This window comes from Leptonychotes weddellii, chromosome 10 (assembly GCF_054177405.1).
Source record: "Leptonychotes weddellii isolate Sample4059 chromosome 10, ASM5417740v2, whole genome shotgun sequence".
Classification (NCBI taxonomy): domain Eukaryota; kingdom Metazoa; phylum Chordata; class Mammalia; order Carnivora; family Phocidae; genus Leptonychotes; species Leptonychotes weddellii.
This window is the reverse complement of record NC_138378.1, coordinates 30,018,980-30,042,413: the sequence shown is the minus strand read 5'-3', so window position 1 is coordinate 30,042,413 and position 23,434 is coordinate 30,018,980. Positions and strand designations below refer to the sequence as shown.

General features: G+C 39.2%; 1 protein-coding gene and 1 pseudogene across 1 annotated transcript in view; both read right to left on the bottom strand.

Annotated features, from left to right (window-relative positions):
• PLCB1 (phospholipase C beta 1) overlaps window positions 1-23,434 on the bottom strand; it is a 567,798-nt gene that overhangs the window by 531,390 nt on the left and 12,974 nt on the right. Inside the window, exon 2 of the mRNA XM_081832287.1 lies at window positions 19,723-19,800. Within this exon, the coding sequence (XP_081688413.1) occupies window positions 19,723-19,800 (78 nt within the window). The remainder of the gene's footprint in view (window positions 1-19,722; window positions 19,801-23,434) is intronic.
• LOC102749428 (AN1-type zinc finger protein 6 pseudogene) lies at window positions 2-611 on the bottom strand (annotated as a pseudogene).

Here is a 23,434-nt window from a genome sequence, read left to right as displayed (position 1 = left end):
TGTAAGAGCAATTGTGTACATCGGAGTAACGGTGTACACCACAGTAAACATTTCCACACCGGCATTCAAACCCAGTAAGTCCCACTTTCTTCCTGCACATGAAACAGCGATTCTTTTTTTGTTTTGGTTTTTCAAGAGACTTGCTTTGCTCTTCAGATGGCTGTTGTGCCGTATCTGATACTGAAGCTTGCAGGTCTTCTGTTTCGGGTCCTGATTTGTCCACAGATGTACTGTCCACTTGGGAAGATGCTACAGATTCTGATAAAAGTGACTGATTTGATACAGGGCTTGGCTGCACAGATGCAGATGTGGAGTCTAGTGGTGACTGGGCATCCGGGACGCTGCCGTCTGTGCACTGACGGGTAAAGATTCAGACAGACTACTGACAGAAGCAGGTGGGCTTATTCTACCATTACTACTATTCTGTCTTTGAAGATGTTCTTTATAGCACACTGAACACATGCCATTCGTACGAGGGTTTCCGTAAAATCCGCAGCCAGTGGAACAAAGCATAGGCACTTGGCTGTGATTAGTTTCTTGAGCCATGTTCCTCTGTTGCACACCACCAAAACCTCCACAATTTTCTGCTTGCTTCCCCTCAGATTAACTTCCTGAAGTTAGTCCTTTTTATTCATGGTTTTCATGTTTATATAAAGTCAGAGATTAAAGGTCACCTTGATTCTATGTACCTAGCATACCCTTTTGATATAATATGCTTCTTCCAGGTCGGAAATCAGAAACCAGAATAATGCCCACTGCATAACCTATTTCCTACTGATGTATTGATTTGTTTTCCTAAGAAGTCTTAAGCAGTTACACTCTTTTTTTTCCACCCAGACTTTGCAAGACTAAAGACTTAAAAAGGATTTAAAATAAATCTGCAAATGGCATTATTTCCTATTCCAATTTTCCCACTTACATTTGAATGAAACTGTGATTTACTCCAAAGTTATATTTTCATATGCTTCCCTCTTCTTACCTCTGTTTTTAAATAGGGTTTATCACATGTGTTCTGTAAATGTCCAAGTGTAGCTACATTAGGCATTGAGATCTTCTCTGAAAAAAAAAAAATGTTATTTTTCCCCAGGGTCAGTAAGATTTTCTATCTGTCCTTAAGGAAGATAGAATCATTTATTAATTTGAGTGGGACTCCCCACCAGCTAGAATTCTGATACAATAAAGACGAACATGTTGTAGGCACTCCAAAGGAATGGGTGCATAAGGATCCTGGGAAATCTGGGCGGAACATTGGCTGACACTGACTTGTAGAGTGAGTAAATCAGTGTCCCTCTAATGGAGTGCTCAGGGCATCTTGATGGAGACCTTACTGCCATTGTTTGAATAAAAGAAGCCTTGCTGAAAGCTGCTGGAGACATTAAGAAAAATCAGATATGGCTCCTGTTTTCAAAAGTAGAGAATTTAACCTCATTTTCCAGGGCCAACCAGGCAGGCAGGCCCAACAAGATTGTCCAGAACCTTGGTTTGGGTGACCAACTGTTTTCTCCCTCTCAGCCTTCCGTTCCTAAGGTTCACTGACATAGTTCCCAGGCCCCATGTCCTTGCTGAGTTCTGGCATCTAGATCTGTACTCCAGAGCTCTTAGAGTCCAGTGGATATACTAATTATTTGATAGCCTCCCAATCTATACTTACTCAGGAATGCATCTGCAATCTGAGACACTGGCATTCCTTGGGTACCCCAACTTTTCAATCAAATTGGGCATAGAAAGATTTAAAACATGAACCAGAATTACCTGAACACCTCTCATACTTCAACAATTCTCACAATATATATGCATTCAAATTTACTAAATTCTATTAAAAATAGCTAGCAGGCATGGGGCACTTACTATCTATGCTGTGCCCAGTGAGTCACATGTGGGATCTCATTAGATGCCCACAAGATTCTTACGAAGTAGATGTATTGTTCCCAGTTATCAGCAAAAGAAACAAAAGCTCAGGGTGGATACATGGCTTCCTCAGGGACACATACAGTGTTTGAGCCAGGTTTCAGACCCAGGGAGCTGGAGCTCAGAGTCCATGATCTTACACAGGGTATCTCACAAAAGAACAATTATGGAGGTCACGCACTAATTCTACAAAGTAAGTAAAGAGATGGCAATGAACTGAACGTTTTAACTTCAGTGACTCCTCACCCAATATACATTCACCAGATAATGGCCTTCCTTCCCTTTCATTGAATGCTCTGTTGGCTCAGTTGGATATAAATACGCTGATGCCTGCATCTTCCCAGAGCACACTCAGCTTAAAAAAAGATGAGCTCAGAGTAAGAACTGATCCCTTCCCATGCTTCATTGACAAAACCTACCGAACTCTCCCTCGGTCAAACTCATGTGTTTCTCATCCCAGAAAAATGCACGTTGTGGCCCAGGCTAGAAGAAGAGATCTGCAGTGATTTCCACCTCTCTACTATGGAAAATTCCCCATGATCATTTTCCTACAGTGAAGAATTCTGAGGTTTAATTTCCACTTTCCCTGTGTTCTTACAGATTTTGAATTATTTCCATGTTCCCAACATAGGACTACTGAAAAAAAAGAAAAGAAAAGAAAAAGAAAAACAGACTATATCAGGTACAGAAAAATCACTTCAAAAGTATTTAGGAAGAGAAAAAGCAAAAAACACAAAAAGCGAGAGCGTGATACCAGCAGACTCTAGCCTTGAAGATGAAGAGTTGCAATTGCCCCAAGCCAGCCTCATCCTCAACACATTTTGGTCTTAAGAGCCGTTGCTATGAGGATGCTGCCCGAGTGCATCCCAGGTTGGAATGTGGCTCTACTCTCCCCAACACCTCACAGGGATCTACTCACCCCAACACCTCACAGGGATCTACTCTCCCCAACACCTCACAGAGATCTACTCTCCCCAACACCTCACAGGGATCTACTCACCCCAATACCTCACAGGGATCTACTCTCCCCAATACCTCACAGGGACCTTTTCCTCTCGGAACATCAATTGAGGACCCCAAAGTCTAGGGAAAGGAGAGAGACACCCCCCATCTCAGTGCTGTGTTAACACAATTAACACAACTGCCTGGCTAAGATATTTAACATTACCTCAATACTTCAGAAGGTGAGGAAGCCATTGGTCAGTTCTGCCCCATGGAGACATTTCACTATTACAGACAGAATGTTCCATACTTTGAGGAAACATTTCTTTTTCTGTATTTAATTGCAAAAGCAACCGCAAGTCATTCCCTTACGCGGACCTGTGCCTCTTTGCAATGTGACTTTGCAGACCTTGTCATTAAGAATTGGCATCTATCTCCCCACCCTATGAATGATTTGATTGGGCATCTAAAATGTGGCAGAAGGGCCAATATGGCCATTTTGATTCTAAGGCCTGGCAACTTCCATCCTCTCTCAGAACTTGGCCAATGCACAAGGCTGGACTAGCCTGTGGGAGGATGAGGGACCACATGGGCCAGATTCACGTCAGGCTGGCCACCCCAGGCTAGCCACCCCACCTCTCACACGTGAGAGGGCAGCCCTGCTCAGCAGAGGCCCACAGCCACCCCACAGCCAACTGCGGATACCAGAGGGACCAGCTGAGCCAGAAAAATGACCTACCTGAGCCCACACCAATTTATCAACCCATATGGGAGTGTATAGTTGCTGTTTTAAGGCACTAAGTTTTGGGGTGGTTTGCTATACAGCAAAAGTTGGCAAATATATATGTTCTATAAATAGCTCCAGCAAATAAGTAGGGGGAAAACATGATACAGGGGAAATCCCTCTCCACACACAACTTAAAATTTGTTAGGAATAAGCAAATGTTGCCTTTTCTTTTGTCAAGTAGATAGATTTATGATACATTCAACTCCACCACTATAGAACAATACAACTTGAATTAAATCACTAGTATTTTAAAACTACTTTTTTTTTTTTTTTTGAAATGATGGTGTGATATAGTGGAATGAGTATTGGTTGGTAATTAAGAGATGTGCATTTTCACTTGGGCTCTTCTGGAAGCTGGGTCACTGTGGCAGATCCCACTCCCTGACCCTCAATTATAGGAGAGAAAGATGAAGGGATTGGCTGTGAAAACATTTAAGGCCTCGTCCAATTCTAAAATAAAGGATTTTATGACATTTTTTTTTTGTTTGAGACATTAGCATATTTTTTATCACTGCATTTCTATGAGGGAATAAGAACACTTCATTCAACCCTCCAACTTTGTCATTATCTTCAACGTGCCCAGTCATGAGGATGGAGCACTGAAGAGGACAGACATGCCCCAGTGGTGTGCTGGAGTTTTCTTCTAAGCTCGCAAGAGCCAACTGTGTCCTTTTCCCAAATATGTTCAGTGACGATGTGTTGGTAGCTTGGAATCAGATGCGGCAGGAATATTTAAACCGTGGATATCAGCAATTGCTACAAATCAGTTTTCCCACCAGGACAGCCAGTTGTTCAACATTAACCAGGACAACCCTGGACTCTTCACTTATTAAGTCGACATCCTAAAAGGGGAGCTAGACATTACATAAGTAAGTCTGAAATATTTTAGTACAGTCGAGAAGTGTGGTGAAGCAAGGGAGAGGGTAATGCATGAGGAGACAACACCTACTCCAAGCAGAGGGAAAGTACTGTGAAGATTTCATCCAGAAAGGAATGTGCTGTGTCTGAGGAAATGGAGGAAGGCCACTGTAGTCAGTGTGGCTGGAGAACAGAAAGCAAGGGGCCAAGAGCTTGAAAGGAAGGTGGAGAAGGAAGTGTTAAGAAAGACTTCCAGAGTTCAGATTGGGCAACCCGGTGAAGGGGGGGTGCCTTTCATAAGGCCACAGGACCAGGTCAAGGGTGCAGGGAGGAAGAGAATGAAGCCAGTCTTAGAATGGGGTTTCAGGTATCTTGGGAGCTGGGGGTTAGATAGTGTGGTAAAACAGGGCCACTGTGTGAAGGCAGTAAATGCAACTCTACGTGCGGATGAGAGTCTGCTGAGTGGAGGACTGCGTGTCAGAGCCAGCAAAGGAAACTGAGTGGTCAAGGAGGTGGGGAAAAGTCTGTGAGCAACGAAGTCAAGAAAATGGGGCAATCAAAATCTAAAATCTAATAAAAGATCAAGCACAAACAGAGCTAAAATGGCCACTAGGTTTTACAATATGAAGGCCATTGGTGGCTTTAGAAAAAAGTCTGGAGGAGTGATGGGGACAGAATCCAGGCTGATATGGACTGAGGAGACAGTGAGAGGTGAGAACAGTGAACAGAGGCAGAGAGTACAGGTAAAGTCTTTAAAGATGTTCTCTGTGAATGAAAAGGAGAAAGAAAAGATAGCAGTCAGTTAGAGTCAAGAGAGGGCATACGGCTTTCTTTGAAGAGGAGAGAGGCCTGTCGTGTTTAATATTGATTGTCTAGACCTGGTTAAAGGGAAATACTGACAACACAAGAAAGAGAAGAGATAAATGTTAGCGTCAAATCATTGAGAAGTCAGGGTCCAGGGCCAGAGAGGGAGGAATGGCCTGGGAGGGGAGGAGGGAAACAGGAGAGATAGAGCTGAAGACCAAGGCGGACTTCTGGAGGTGGCGGCAGCAAGGAAGTAGAGATGTCCTCCAGGGCGTCCTCTCTCCTCCAGGAGGTAGGAGGTCACATAAACTACTAGGAGGGAGGCAGCTAGAGACTCAGAAAAGAAGGTTCTAGTGAATGAGTAACAGCAGAACAAGTCATTAGCTCTGAAGCCTGACAGACCTGGGATCCACCACTTAGTAGCCTATAACCTTAGACATGTGGCACCACCTGCTAAATATTACATTTGACCAACAATGATTGAACAAATACTATATACTAGCAGTGTACTAGAAACGCCAAAAAAAAAAAAATCAGATTAAAGTCCTTGAATTCAAAGACTCCATCCTCTATTGGGTAAGTAAAATGAGTCAGACAAAATTAACACAACATTAAAAGGGCTAACGTGAAGGAAAACACAAGGTATTCCAAGAGCACAGAAGAAGGGGGTCCATTCTAGACTGGCAGTTTTAGAGATGGCCCTTCAAGAAAGAACCATTCTAGCTATAGCCTCAGTTTCCCGAATGCAAAATGAGGAAAATCAATCAATTGATTAATTAATAAGACAGTCGACATAAGGCACGTTGGCATGATGTCTACAGCACAACAATTATCAATAAGTTCTACTTTCCCTCCCTAGAAATCCTCCCAGTACAATTGAGACTATTAGGCTAATCTACAGAATTGTCACAAACTTCCATTTTCTGCACAAATTTTCAATTCTCCCCATGTTTCTCAAAACATATTCTTCCCTGGGGTGCCTGGGTGGCTCAGCTGGTCAAGCATCTGACTTCAGCTCAGGTCATGATCCCAGGGTCCTGGGATCAAGCCCTGCATCAGGCTCTCTGCTCCGCAGGAAACCTGCTTCTCCCTCTCCCACTCCCCCTGCTTGTGTTTCCTCTCTCGCTGTGTCTCTCTCTGTCAAATAAATAAAATCTTTAAAAATAAATAAATAAATAAAACATATTCTTCCCTAATGATGGCTAGAAGCTATTAAAATGAAAAAAAAAATATCCTTGATAGCAAAACCCCAACTTAGAAAAACATACAAAACAACTAACAATAATGTCCTACATAAGGAATTGGAGACACTGGGGTATAAAAATTTCACAAGTTCTACTTCTTCATTTATTTCTCTTTTGTGTTTATGAGCCAGAGGCAGCTGGATCCTAGATACCTGAGTCCTTGCCTTCCTTTAAAAAAAATGAATGATCAATGTATCAGTTAGCAATCTTGACAATAGGCCATCTTAAACTGGCTTAGACAATGAAGGGATTGATTAGCTCATGAAATAAAAATGGCCTGATGTGGCATCTCAGATGACATCAAAAGGATTTGATTCTTCACTGGCTTGTCCTCTGCAGGGTCAGCTTACCCTTTAGGCTCCCAAGGTGTTAACCAAACTATCCCAATATCGTTATTCATGAGAACAAAATAACAAATTCAGATCCATCCAATATCCTTGCAGCACATGATCCAGCAAAAGAGAGAAAAGTTCTTTACCCACAAGTTCAAGAAAACTTCCCCTTACTTTGAACTGGTTCTGAATAGACCATTCTGGAGCCAATTCCTATGCAGTGACCTCCAATAGAACTTTCTGCAATGATGGACAGGTTCTCTAACTGCACCTGTTTACAGGTAGCCACTGAGCACTCAAAATATGGCTAGTGTCAGCTGAGAAATTGCTTTTTCATTTTATTCTAACTAATTAAAATTTAAATATAAAAAGCATGATGTGTCTAGAGGCTCCTGTGTTGAACAATACAGTTCTGCAGTGAGAGAAGGGTGGATTACACTGATTGACTAACCCAGTGCCCACGCTGCCTTGAGCTGGGGATAAAGTGAATCCCATTCATTCCACAAAAGGAAATCATTCTGTGTGGTGTCCCAGAGCCCACCATTTTTATTTCCCAGAGATTAATGGCCCAATTCAACATGAAATCCTTTGCCGAGGAGTCATATTTATAGATCTTACCTGGGACAATGCCACGTGAAAGTCACTTTCGAATAATAGCCTTTTAAAGCTGAGAGCGACCTCAGGGCTTGCACACTTTAGATCCATATTTCACAGAGAAGGAATGGGCTTGAAGCATCAATTGCTTTGGTTATGGAAGTTCTGAGCAGGGCCTGGGTATGCTGACCTTCAGCCATTTTTCCACCGTAGGATTCGGTCTTCATGCGACAACACTCCAATAGGCCCACTGTGACAGAATTAACTTCATTCTACATGAAGCTTTGTAATCATTGGCTTATTGCTGCTTCCAAGAAAGAATGTTACCATGGAGGTCTTATATTTTACACTCAGAAGTCTCAACGAGCCTAAGGGGTAATATAAACAAAGTAGGCTGGCCTGGTGGGGACTGGAGCTGAGTGGCTACCACACACTGTGTCTAAAGCAGGCAGCCACCACTCTGCTCCAGCCAAGTGTGGCCACGGGGGTGCGTCAACCAGCCCTGCCATACCTTCAGATGAGAAATCCAGGTATGTCTAAGAACTCCCCAGATGTTTCAATGCTGGCCTCTCATGTTTACACTTTGAATGACTTATGGAAGCCAAACAAGATCTGTGAATGGGTTTAACCTGCAGTTTGCACCCTGTGGTAGAGCTTTATAAAGTCCGACCTCCTGAAAAGTAAAGCCTTCAGAGTAGTTGCTGCTAGAGATGCCCATGTGTTCCCACACATGCTAAGCGACAGCTTCCAAATGCAACTATGTCTGAGAGCCTTCTCGAAGCCTGGGGCCCACTGGTCTGAAGCCCCCTTGGCCATCAAGAGGGGCTGACAGAAATGTTAAAGCCCTAAGAGCCCGGAGGAGAGATGCCTTCAGTCACTGACAGGTGGAAATTGGTGCGTAAATCCCACAGCTCCCTGGCCCCTCAGCTAGGATAATTCCAAGGTATGTTCTGCACTGTCTCCCAGAGTTCCTCATGCCCAGAGTGGAAACGATCTGATAATTCATCCTTTATTGGCTGCCTTCATTTGCCTGTCTCCTTCCACCTGTCTCCCTCCCCTACTGCCCTGCCCCTTTCGGGGGTCACCTTCCAGATAAACTACTTGAACTCGAATCCTTGTCTTGGGGTCAGCTGCTGGAAGACCTCAACCTACAAACACCAGAAACCTGAAATTGCTTTTTAGTATTTCACTTGTTTTTATTTTGTTTGGTTGGTTTTGTTTTTCTTTTTTTTCCCCCCTCTAGTAATGAAATATGTCCTGGGCTAAAATATATGAAAAATTCACAACATAGTCTAAAGTGGCCTCCACTCTGGTATTCTGATAATTCAATATTCACAGTACGGTGCTGAAACTGCTGCCCTCTTGCATAATGATGCTATGCTATAGGAACAAATGTTCATCTAAAAATAGAATCCATTATGTATACCAGCACAGTTGTTAGTTTCTTAGCATAGCAACTAGTTCTGCCCCATAAAACTTTTCATGGAGGCATTCACTTCAAACAGGTGCAGTCTGCCATGCCACAATACAATTTCCAGACCGCGGTGCCTAAGTAAGTGGGGAGTTTTGCACATGCCAAAGAGAACTCTCATGCAAAATCATTCTCATCACAATCCATGTTCCCTATAGAAGACAGAATTAAAAACCACAAATTCTATTGGGAGACACGTGAATGTTACCACTCTCAAACACATTACGTAGAGGTGATTAAATCACATGCTTCCTGTTACACCTGCAAATGATCTGGCTCTCCCTGGTTTCCCTGGTGGGATAGTGTGTCAATAAAGGAAGATTCCTACAAATTAATAAGAAATGACATGATGTTATAATTTAACAAGATGATATCTGTTTCTGTATCCATAATACAAATTTAAGTTATAAAATGACATAATTACACAAAATCATTTTTACAACCACATTTGCTTACTCAAGAGTGGAGTGAATTTAATTGAATATAGAATTCAAACAGCAGCTTGGTCTAACAGGGTTGAGAAAAACATAAACATAAAGGTTCACAAGCTTGGGATAGGAGGAGGACGTGTTTCGTAAGGATAAAACAGCTCATACCTGGAACATTCAGAGAATGTAAAATAAAATGAATTTTAATCAGCTGAATATAAAAAAATCTATTTTGATTCAATCTTGGATACTGAGAATCTTTCTAAAAAATGCTAGTAATTTCCTGCCTTCCTAAGTACAGTAGAGGGAATATTATTCAATCGTAGACAAATAATTCAAAATCTTGTAGGGCCTCTGGGTGCTCAAGCTGAGTGTTACTTCTGACAGAAATTAGGCCACGGACAGGAAAGGTAGAGTGAGCACATCCTCTCAGGAAGTTTACTGACTTAATTTGTGATGTCAGCTTGCTTTCTATCAGTGTTCACCTTGGCTGCACATTAGAATCAAATGAAGAGCTTTCCAAAAAAAGTCCAACGTCCTGACCACACCCCGGAGCAATAAAGTCAGCCTCTCTGGGGGTAGGGCCCAGGAATCAGCATGTTTGAAGCTCCCCAGGTGACTTCAATGTGCAGCCCAAGTTAAGAATCACCTCATACTGTTCACCTCTTCTCACGAATGTAAGAAGCCTACGGAGGTTTCTCTTCAGACAAATCTTACAGGAAAAACTAATTTTACACATTAAACAGGTTCTTTAAAAAGCAAACAGTTAAGAGCCAAGGCATATACCAGACTACCTGGGTTCTAATCCTGCCTCTGCTAGTAACCAACCATATGACCAGGGGTCATTACTTAACCTCTGTGTGCATGCCAATGTCTGTACCTGTAAATGGGGATAATAATAGCACTATCCTCATAGGTTTTGGAAAAGATTAAATGAGTGTGTCTGTGCACGCATGTGTGTATTAGAACAGTGGCTTGTGGAAAACATGACATACGTGTTTGTTATTACTGGTGACGATGGTAGCCATTAACAACAATAATTAAAAGGTATGTGCAAATTGGATTCGTGCATATTAAAAAAAACTTTTTTATAATATTTGAACACCAACTTCCTAATAAAATGTTGTTCAAGGTCAGTGCCTTTTCCTTTTTAAATTAGTTAAACAAAATAAATGATGATAAAGTAGGAAAAAAATGGAGGAGAAATAACTAATTATACTCTTTATTTTAGTCTATTTTTACTGTGGTAAGTGCTTAAATGACTCAACTGTCCATCTAAATTTATTTTACCAGAAAGGGCGGGGCGGGAGACTTGTCTTGCTGATTAAGTACAGAAAAGGCTTCACAAGGACCCCATCTGTAGGACCAAACTATCTTGGATTGGCAAGAAAAGGAAGCAGAGAACAATCAAAAACACTCACTCTATCTACAACATCTGTAATTCAAACAAAGGAGCAAAACAGGTATCTGGGAATTCTATTCATAACAAAGGCAAACACATTTTCCACATAACAGGAAGTAAAACTATGAACAATATACCAAACGTATCTCTTCCACACATCTCCCTAATCCAGTGCCTCAAACTAATGTTGGTATCAAACGGTACGACTATCCCATTATAGTAGCTTCATAGCATGGAAAGCACCCAATTTAATTTTTCCGGGAAGAACGAAATATAAGCAACTCATAAAACTGAGGCGTAATTTTTAATTAAATTATATTAAGAGTAAAGTGTTTTGAATTAAAGCCAGGGTGTTTTATATTTCTCAACTCTGACCACAGTATATTTGAACAGGCGTCGCTATTGTTATTGGCATGATGAAGTGCAGTGAAGGTGACATGAAAATCCTATCAATGCACTTATACCTTACAAACAATCCCAAAGAAACTGCAATGCCGCTGTATCATAATAACCAGCCTGATTTTAAAAGACATTTGAAGAGGTTACATTTCAGTTAGAAATTCTACTAAAAATCCATGAAACACAATCTCCCAGAAGAATTTGTGAGAGATTCCATCATAATAACGTTTCTTCTTATGTTGTGTCTACATAACCCAAGCAATCATAACATTTGGTTATAGTATACTAGCTAGAGTTCATCGAGGAAAAAACTCTGGGGCTCATGACAGTGAAAAAGAGGGTGGTGTTGAGAATAAATGGAGCTTAATCTAGAAGTGGTTTTGATGAGGAGAGATGCATTCTTCAGCAATCAAAGAGACCAATGACTACCTAAATTATGCTTGAAAACACTACAGCTTTAATCTCTAAGGATCTGATCAGTATGGAGGAGGAGGAACTGCCTGATGTCAATATAGCTGTGATGATCCTAAAGTGATTTATCTTAGGAAAAAAGACACAAACAGCCATGGTGGCATCCGATTCTTCTTGTGAATAATACCTTTTTCCTCTTATCCAAGACTTGTAAATCATCTTAAAGTTTATTCCATAAGATGCTTCAGATTTCCGAGGGTCCAAGAAACTTTCACCTATGATGGAGTATTTATTAGTGAATTATCCTCAGAGGAAAATTCTTCTAAACAATAAATCCCTTCTTTTGCCTTCCATGGCTCTGTTCCCAAAACATTATGAAATACATAAATAAACATCTTGTGTGCCCAAACAGACCTAAGCTTCAATGCTTTTGATCAAAAGACCACAGCTGAGTCTAAACAGAACACATGTCACTATTACCTTGAAGGAGAAAAATATATATATATATTTAAAAATATACATAAATAGATGATCACCTGGCTTTCAAAACAGCACATCTGTGGTCCCTAATAATTAGTTGGAGATACTAATTGTTTAATCAGAAACTAGTTATTATATCCCAATAATAAAAAGCCACCACAAATAACCTTGAGGGTGCTATGCTAAGTGAAATAAGTCATGGAAAGACAAATACTGCATGGTATCACTTATACGTGGTATCTTAAAAAAAAAAAAGTCAAACTCTGAACTCATAGAAACACTACAGAAGTGAATGCTGGGGCCTGGGGTGGGGGCAGGGTGGAGGAAATAAGGAGAGATTGGTGAAAGGGTACAAACTTTCAGCTAGAAGATTAATAAGGTCTGAGGATCTAATGTAAAACATGGTGACTATAGTTGAAAATGCTGTAGTATATAATTGAAATTTGCTGAAAGTAGAACTTAAATGTTTTCACACAAATGAAAAAATAAATAAATCTGTGAGGTGATGGATGTGTTAATTCCACAGGGATACTTTCACAATGTATATGTATATTAAATCCCCACGATATACACTTTAAATATCCTACAATTTTGTTTGACAATAAATTAACTGATAATTATACCTCAATAAAGCTGAAATTTTAAAACTAAAATTAAATTTAAAAAATTAAATTAAAAAAAAAAGCCCCCACAAAGGATCTAAAGTTTACAAAGTGCCAGGCATTGTGTTAGTCACTTCACGTAATACATTTAACAACAATCCTAAGAAAGTAATACCCCATCTTGCAGATGAAGAAATCCCAGGCTTAGAATGTGAAGAAATTCACCCAAGGTCACTCATTTAATAAGGTTGAGCAAGAGCTCAAACCCACATCTGTCTGACTTCACAGCTGGTTTTCTTAACCAGCTTCCAGCCTCCCAAATTATGGATGTTTTAAGAAAACTGCTTGGCTTAAAACAAAAGTATTCTTCTAATAGATTCCAGTGCCTCTACTAAGAAATCCTCTTAATGCCCTTAATTAGGGGGCATCTATATTAAGATGTCAAGCATTAAGCATCTATATTAAGCAGTTCCTAGAGACGGATTCTAGTAAAATTAGCTTATTTTAGCGGTGGTTCCAGGACACATCAGGAGTGAGGAATTGAGACAGGAAGGGAAGGAAGGACATAATGGGTGTGTTTGCATGCCAGTTACCACTGTGGATAAATGGGCTTAATCCCACCAAAGAATGCTTGGAAAAAAACATAAAGCTTGCACCTTTGAGTTATCCCACCCAAGAGGTGAGGGAACCATGGTATTTACCTATCAAACTCCTTGGGTTGGAGGGGTTGTTAATTCTCAGGGTCTTCCAGGCAGCATCACGGGTGGCAAATTGAGCACTAGTGACCAGAAACAGCAAAAGAATGCAAGTGCTGGCCACTAGGGGTCAACTTGGGGCTTGTGGAGTAGTAATAAGGACTTGGGTATAGATTTCGTGCTGCATCTACACTATCAATTTCTTCAGTAATGGTGAAGTAATTCAGAGAAAGTGAAGAAAAAGATTCAGTCCCTAGATGCTGCTGGTTAGTTAGCAATGATTGGTGTTCTGCTCCAGGCCAAAGAATGATCCCAGCCCTCAGAAAGCAATCTTCCCATGCATTTTGCTGTTTTCTAAGGTAATTTAAGTTATTGTTTCAGACTTTGGGGAAAGCTACCAAATAAAAATGAATAGAGTTCATCTTTTTTAAATTTATAACCACATCATTGTACTCAGTTGACTGTTGAGTATCCTACCCCATTTACCATACACAAGAAAGGTCAAAATTGATGTTTCTGCAATATACCAGAGAAGTGTGCCCCAAAGAAGAAACACCATTGCTAAATGATGGTTAATGAAATGTGTGGTACCTGGCAGTTCTTTATGGAGGCCAGACTAAGTTTTTAATAGGATATTCCTAGAGTTTCTTGTGGAGATCTATGATTCATCATTTATAATATTTGTGAACCCTGGACTCTCATGTTGAAAAAAAAATGTGTCATTGAGGCTTGCATAAATATTTAATTTTTAAATTTTGCTTTTGAACTCTGTATAGAAATTTAAGATTACATAAGAGAAGACAGTCTATACTTGTCATTAATAGAAACTTAATCATCGCTCTGTACAAGGATCCCAAATGGCGTCTCATGCAAATCACAGACCAGAAGAAAACGGCAGATGGAGCAGATGGTAGAGCCTATCCCTCCTGTCCTAAGTCGCTCAAAATGACTCAATATGCAGGTACAAATTTATGTCTATGAACTACGATCATGGGTAAACAGAAAGGGGGTTGTACTTATTAAGTCAGAAAGTATGAAAGGCAGAAGATAAATGGAAAAAATGAAGTGGGAAATGACATCCCTGAAGACCACAGGCATTAAAACTTATAGGAGCAGACCTATGGGCCATTGTGGTGGTGGAAGTGTCCGTTCTAGGAGCACAATAAGACCATCAACTCAGGTCAACCTGACACCTCAGTTCCCACCTCCCATGCCCTCCGCACCCTGAACTACACGAAAGCCACAGGAGAAAGGGTTCCATCATAGCTGGCTCCAACCAGAAAGAACAGAGAACACTAATACATAGGGCTGCCCATTTAAAGAAATTAAATTTAGAGCCTACCTCACAATAGTCCTCAAAACACATTGCATGACTGCTATGGTCTGAATGTTTGTGTCCCCCCCAGCCCCTGGCCCAAATTCATACGTTAAAAACCTAATGCCCAAAAATGGGATTAGGAGATGGGGTCTTTAGGAAGTGCTTAGGTCTTGAGAGCAGAGTCCTCAAGGATACAATTAGTGCATTTATAAAAGAAGCTCCAAAGATCTCCCCAGCCCCTTTCACCATGTGAAGATACAAGGAGAAGTCTGCAACCTGGAAGAGGGCCCTGACCTTGGACTCCAGCCTCCAGAACTGTGAGAAATAAATTCCTGTTGTGCATAAGCTACCCAGTCTATGGTATTTTGTGAAAGCAGCTTGAACAGACTAAGATTAGAAACTTAAATTAAATAATAATGATGGCCATAAGGATGAGGAATAGGAAAGTCCTTAAGTAAAGCAAAAAGTAAAAAAAAAAAAAAAAAAGAATGAAATGTGAATACATCAAAATTGAAAATGACAAGTCATCTTTTGCCATGCATAAGTTAAAAGTTAAGAAATTTAAAGACAAACCACAAACAGGAAGAAAGTATTTGCAACATGTATAACAGCTAAAGGATTAACGTCTAGAATACATAGAAAACTCTCAACACAAGGCAAGGGATATAAGATTTATGTAACAGAAAACAGGAACAGTCTATAAATGTATAAAAATATGCACAGCTTACCAGCAAATCACACATTGGCAAATTAAAACAAAGAGATACAACAGTTGCATCAGATTGGCAAAAATAAAATGTTTCTTAATAGTGTTGGTGAGGCCTGAAGAAACAGTTCCTCTCACACAAGACTGGCAGGGTTATAAAACGATGCAACTATTAACTAAAATTTAGGATATGTATAGCCTTCAATCAGCAATTGTAGTTCTGATAATTTACCTCAGGGAAACCCTGACCCATATACCCAGAGCGGGATACACAGGCTGACTATTGCAGGATTGTTTTCTGTAGCCCCAAATTAGAAACAAACACCAAATAGTCCATCAGTGAGAGATTATCATTAAATAAAATTTAGTAATCCACTCTATGGAATTTGATACAGCAACTTAAAAGTATGAGATAGATACACAGGTACTTACATGAAAAGTTCTCTGATACAAATTATAAAGTAAAACACGGGTTCATGGAACAGTAAAAATAATATGATGGTATTTAGGATACATACAGACATAAAAAAAAAAAAAACAACGAAATATTTCCTTAGTTACGCATGTAAAATTCCTTCAAAGGAGACTTGGAAATATACCATGAAGCTGTTACCAGGGTTGACTTCTGGAGAGAAGACTAAGACTGGGGTTAGAGATGGAGAGTGGTTAAGGACATTTATACTGCTTTACCCTTTTATGCAAAGAACGTATTTGTATTATTCACAAAATTAAAAATAAATAAAATCTGTAATAAAAAAAGAAAAAGTAGTAGGAGTCCTTCATTTATAAATGTATAATCTTCCTCCTATTCCTTTTCAACTTAATATAAGTATGTGCTCTTCTTCCATCTCCCTCCAAGCTCCTCTTTTAAGGAATCAAGGAAGAGTCCGCTGAGCTGCACTGACGGTCTTGGATCTGAACTAGTAGTAACTAGTTTTATTTTTACACCAACCTTGGCACAGAAACAGGGCATCAAGTTGCAAGGCAAAGGTCTACTTTGTTTCATCTTCTGGGAGGATAGGTTTGTATTAGCTCTTTAACATTGACTTCTTTTCTCTTTTTGGCTTCTCCTCCAAAATTATGATGCAGATGTTTCTTGTAGTTACATGATTTTCATGGCTGACACTTTCTGTGTTGGGTCCTGGTCCCAGTATGGGACCAAAGGAAAGGCTTAGCCTAATGCTGGCAACTTCTTAAATACTCAGGCTGTGTAGGAGGCCCTGCTCACCCATGATTACAAATAAGCTCATTCTCTTTATAATACACACCGACATAAGAAAAACCACCGTGCTTCAAACAGTCCTATTCAGAAACTTGTTGTTGCTACTTACAGTCACTGAGATGTACAGAGCCAACGGTAAAGAAGAAAGTGATTAAAATAAGTTCAGAGCTGGTACAATGTATGAACATTTATCCCTTAAGATCATGTTCATATTTATCTGCTTCCACCAGCCCCAAAGAGTCTTTCAATGTTTCACCAAAGCACATGTTTGCTACCTAAAAATTACTTGGTACTAGCTCCAGCTTTTAATTCCTAAATCCATCTCCTATGTTGCCTGTCTTCTTTGCCACCTGTCACTTCTATGACGAACAATCAAAGGGGGAGTTAGAGGAAGGGAGCATGTCATTGTCCGTAAAGGGTGAAATCGGTGGCTCCGGTCTATAGTATCATGTACAGGATGGCATAATGTATCATGGAGTATAGTATCATGTTGCTGCTACAGGAGAGAGGACATGGCTAAGACATTGTGTAAAATGTGAGAATTTTCCTCTAGGGCTATAAAAAGAAAGATCTCGTTACAAGGGCTTCTTTACTAAGAGCTTTTTAAAGCCACTCAGCTTGCCTCTGAGCAGACCAGGCGTCGCTCTGGCACAGGTCTGATGGGCAAAGGAGAAACAAGGTGGGAAGAAGCCCAAAGGTAGCCGAGAAGCACATTACCATGAATACCAAAGCAAGGTTCCAAACCCATGGAAAACACAGTGTGTAAAGTCGATGAATAAACTTAAAAGTTTATTGTTTTTCCTCTGAGACACGATCTATATAATACATGTGATAGATTCACATCACTAAGAGTCATGGCTAGAAAAAATATTTTAAAGAAAATGGGCCTCTAAGTAACATGATTGCACCATGCGGCCAGGTACCATTCGATGATCTTATGCAAAAACATGGACTGAAAGCTTGGCTTGCCATCCCTCATTTGAGAGCATCATCTTCTAGCATACATATCCTCTAATATATCACTTACACCCATCCATCTCCTAGAAGTGAATGTATCACTCCTTCTGGCTCCAAGACCGGGCTTAAAGCCAGAAGAAAATGACAAACTTGGAAGCATGGAAAGTTTAATTTTTTTTTCTTAAATCCTCTCATCTTTTGTATACTGATATATGATCATTGACTAGAAAATAAACTTCCTAACTCTGATATATGACTGAGGGATGACTTAGGTATTTAAAAAGTGAGAAATGAAATTTACCATCTCTTAGCAGAACTGTAAGATTAATATCCATGGGAGGGACAATAATAAAGAGATAGAAGGAATTGCTACTGAATTATTTGTTTCAATTGGTCATAAACCGCATTACAACCAAGAGAAAATCATTGCTGTAAAAAACTGAAAGAAATTTTCCTACATCTGTAAATAGGCATTAGTCAAAATCCTGGGTTTGCAGAACAATGGAGATGCATCAAAGAACCTTCCGTCCTAAACCCTTTCTCTTTCTTAAGCAAAGAAATATTTATGACTGGTCTTAGAAGGGAGCTTAACTGAGTTGCCATGAATAATTTAAAAAAACCAAAATACATTCTGTTGCTTTTATAGAAGCTTGATTTACCAGCTGAAAAATCAAACTGACAGTTTAGTCCCTTGTACAAATACCCAACCTTTAAAAATGCCCGAGACATTATAAATATATCTTTCATGAATATAGCTCCAACAGTTCTAAAAATAGCCTTTAGGAGGAAAAAAAAAAAACTTTCAAGCCATTGTTTTATATATAACAGCAGGAAACCAAACAGAATGTCAAAGCCAAAGTGATTAACACACCCAGTAATAAACATGAACATTAAGTAGGAAATCTTACTCAAATACATTTTTTTTTTTTTTTTTTTGACATTAGCGTGGAGTCTATGGTTTAGCCCTGCATCTACCTGGGACCAGAGATGATTCCAGTGCACCCGTATTCAGAAATTAACTTCAAGACTACAAGGCTAAAATTCGCCTTTCGGATGAGTGTAAACAAGCACATCCAGGACTGGCTCTAGGAGCCAGAGAGTACTGTCCATTACCCTGAGAGTTTCCCCCAGGCTCCACCCTGACCCCAAACATGCCATTGCAAAGAGTCAGTTCCAGACCACTTCTCACAGGTGAAGTCGAGGTTGCCCTGAAGGCAGAAAGAAAGGCTGACAAATTCCAATAACTTTGACTATAGGGACCTAACTCAGGGATGTGAAAAGACTAACAGTCCTTCACAAGGTGGTACCAGGTGTTTTATTGGTTTTATTTAGCACACTCAATAAAGCTTACCCATCTCTCCAAATAACAGAACTTACAGAGTCAAAATATTCTGTGTTCTGTGGCCTCACGGGTTCAGGAACAGAACTATGGCATTGTCTCTTGAAATAATAACTACTTTCTGTGAATATTTTTTTCTGCCCCCTAAACTCCAAATAAATCTTGCGATCTGCAGACATTCTACTTCTTAATAATTCAATATGGAATCATCTCAATTGGTTTCATAGTAAATGAGATCCTAAATTCATGATATGGTAGACAGGAAGCTCAAATGAATAGAAAAATCCTGAAAAACTGAAGGTATGAACTAAAGGGATCTTATTCTTAATTTTCTAATGTGTACAAATGATCATGACCCAATTCCCCCCGAGGCTGGGAGAACCCTTTAATAAGCAGCAAAGGGGAGAAGGAAGAGGAAAAGAAAGCCAAATTCATAGTCATTTGGGTCAAAAGTGACTTTCTTATCATTTTTCTTTATTCTTGATGAGTAGACCTGGAGGGGGGACTTAAGTCCCTAATGCTGCCTAATTTTCTTCTACAACAAATTTAATTCACATTTCCATGTTCTTGTCCTGAAAAAATACCAATTGTTCTAGGATTTAGCATATCTAATACTTTGGACTAGAATCCTTGGAAAATCCTAAGACATTTCCACCTTAGGGATTCTAAGCAGAATCTTTAAATAAATTACAAAGGGTCATCCATGAAACGGATATACTTAAAGTAACTTGTGGGTACAAGGATATACTTTGTAAGTAACTTAAACACTTGGCAAATCAGCAACCAACTGGAAAATATAAGAAAGACATATCTCACTTTTTACCTTATTTTGATCGGTCCAGTAAAAGAAAAATCCCTGAGGGTCAGTCCTCAAAATAATTGGAGTGACAATAGCAGAGTCCTAGAAATATAAGAAAAAACACGGATATCAACATATATCACTGTAGAAAGTCCTACCGAGGAGTCACTTAACAAGTAATAATTGTTAAGAGTTTCTCCAAGGTCATCAATGATTAGCAAAAGTTTCAAAAAAATAGACATGACATCCTAACTTCACAGCATTATTAATACATAACTAAGCTTCTTTATTAATAATTAGAATATCTGTGCATTACTTGTAAAGAAAAAACCCAGCGATGCATATATTTATTAAGACAAATTGACATGTTTTCTATTAAAAAGTGATATCTAGTTTTCCAAATAATTTTAAGATTAAACACCATTACCTATTGTATATAAGTAAAATTAATTAAAATCCATGTTTGAATGTAGTATTTTAAATTACATTTGTGCTATAAAATGATCTTTAAAAGTACTAAAGAGAGTAAACATACTATTTGGGCATTGCTGTTTCCAAGGTAACAGTAAATAAGGCCATGATCTATATTTTCAGAAAAATATACAAGAAATTGTTACAAATTTAAATTTCATAAGATAAAATAAAACATCATAGGCAAATAGTCTTCGGAGTTTAAGGAATGCGCTTTATAAAGCAAAAACGGCATGCACTGTAATTATAATATTAAACATTTCTAAAATATGTGTTCTTTTCTTTTGGCAATTTTCAGAAAGGCATACCATCTGCACAAGAAAACACATGTCACTGGATATGGATTTTTATACTGAAATACTTGGGCCTTTGCAGGAATTACATTTTTAAAAGAGACATAAATTATCAGTTTATTTCAACTTTTTCATACACATTATAACCAAGGCATGGCATATCCTCTACCTGATCAAAATGATTTATAATGAAAATCAGAACTTGCAGAAATAATTTTGGAATTGAGGATTGTTTTCCCGATGGGAAGAACAGATCAATGGTTTTAGTCTACATGGTGAGTCTCATCATAAAGCTAGGTTCTGAAGGCCATCCCCTTGGGGATGCCTGTCCCCTCTGGGTGCCTCATCTTACACAACCACAACTGGAAAAAAATGATAATAATACCTACCTCAGAGGGTCTCAGTGAGAATTAAAGAGGATAATTTGGGTAAAATACTTGGACCAAATGCTTGGCTCATAAAATTATTTATTATTAGTGGATTATGCATAAAAACTGATTTATTAAAATAGTAAATGAAAGTTTATCATGGCATTTTTTTATCGTAGTTAATACCTATACCATTTTTAAGTATAAAGTTCAGTGGCATTAAGTATATTCACACTATTGTGCAGTCATTACCAGCATCCGTTTCCAGAACTTTTTCACCTTCCCAACTGGAATGCCACACTCATTAAACACTAACTCCCCATTCCCCCCTCCCTCAAGGCCCTGGAAATCACCACCTACTTTTCTGTCTCTATGAATTTGACTAGTCTTGGTACCTCCTATAAATAGAATCATGCAATATTTATCCTTTTGTGACTGGTTTATTTTGTGACTGGCATCATGTGTTAAAGGGTCATCCATGTTGTAGCAGGTGTCAGAATTTCTTTCCTTTGTAAGGCTGAATAATATTCGATTGTATGCACATATCATATTTTGTTTATCCACCCAGCTGTCAACGGACATTTGGGTTGTTTCCACTTTTTGGCTATTGCGAATACTGCCACTATGAACACAGGTTCACAAATATCTGAGTCCCTGCTTTCAGTGGTTTTATACCCAGCCGTGGAATAACTGGATCATTCGAGAGTCCTGTGTTTAAGTTTTTGAGTACTGCCATTCTGTTTTATCCCGACATTCTTAAGGTGCATTCTTAACGTGCAGTTTGGAAAATATCTTTCACAAGGATTGTGCTGTTACATGGAAATTCGGCTGAAATTTTAAGATTTCGAAATTACTTCTAAAGGTAAAAAAAAGGACATTTGAAAACAAATTTAATATGATAATGAAAGAACATTTTTAAAATAGTTTAAGCTTCTTCTATGAGATTATATACATAAAAGTTCACAGCAATATGTGCAATAAATCACAGCAGTATTTTCAGGTCTGTTTTATCACCCATCATCCTCTAGAGTCAGGCAAAATGAAACTTTCTGACAGGCTCACGCAGTACACATCCCCACTTCCGGTGAATCTGGAATTAACCTGCAGTTTTAACATAGTCTCAGATCGGTTCCTTTTCTTATCAGAGTGTCTGACAAGAGCATCTGACAAGATTCTAATCGGGATCTTGGTGACAATTGACTGCAAGGATCCCAGACAATCAAATATTTAAATTCAGCAGGGTAAACCTGCTCAAATTTGTATTTTAGAACACTGTACTAGGCTGCCTCATTTGCTTCCAATACTGCTATTTCTAGCTTATTCCTTCTCCTCCTTCAAAATTACAGCTCCTTTGTTCAATATTTTCTTGACCCCACTTTTCCGGCCACGGTCCCTCTGTTAAATGATCATTTATCTCGGCTACCTGCCTGCTTCTTCCATAATCACCTCTAACATTCCAAGATCAGCTGGAACTTGGCATTCTTGCCATCCAAGGCAGGATTTGACCCAGATATACATGAATATCCATTTTCAATTCCACCTGCTTTTTTCCCACCTCCCACATAGCTGCAAGTGCCTATATTCTCCCCGTACCAAAGTAGCCACTCAACCCAGATCACAAGTATTCCTAATTGTCAGAACATATGCTCTAGTTTGAAGTTTGAAATAGATGGTCATCCTTCATTTCCAAGGCAACTGCAGACAGACTGTAACTCTTGCTGCATTTTACTGCAGAAAAATGGAGACAACTCTCCGAAGGTCTATTTTTTATTTCTCTCCATCTATATCCATAAGACACGGATTCCAATTAAGACGGCGGTTTTCAAACTTCTGGGTGCATCAGATTTACTAAAGGGACTTGTTAAAACACAGATTGCTGGGCCCCTTCCCCAGTTTCTCATTCATTAGGTTTCGGCTTGAGTCTGAAAATACGCATTTCTAATAAGCCCTCAGTCCTGCTGCTGGTGGTGGTCCACGGACCACACTTTGAGATCCGCTGACATAGGCCTACAACAGGCGAGGCTTTGGGTCAGGAACACAGTGATATAAAGTCCCAAGAAGAACCAGCGAGCTTAAAATGTAGACAAACCTGTGTCTTGTAAGTACATTGCCTCTAAGAATTCAACTTTAACTTGCTTGTTGCAAGTTATAAGGATTTTTTTTTCCCCAATAGACATCTGCCTTGAAAAAGAGAACACTGGTAAACATACTTGTCTTGAGTAATAGTGGATGATGCACGGTAAATTTCCATTTACTTCTCTTTATTTGATAGAAACTGGTTTACTCGAATCCTTATCTCATCAACACATCCATAGTGAGCCTAATATAATGATGTAAGAAGCTGCTGCTTTGCAACTTATTTTTTTTTTATTATTGTCCCGCTAAGGAGCCCTTTTAGACATTTATTTTCCTAATCATCCTCAATGAAATTTTAATATCACAGATACTCCTATCTATTTATATGTCATATGTATATCTTTATACAAAATTAAAAAAGATATTTTTTTTGTCCCTCAAAAAGGATTTTTTTGTCCCTTCATTTTTTTGGAGGTGATGTGGCCCCAGTTGAGAATGCATGCTCTGTGCCTGCATTTCCAAGATGGA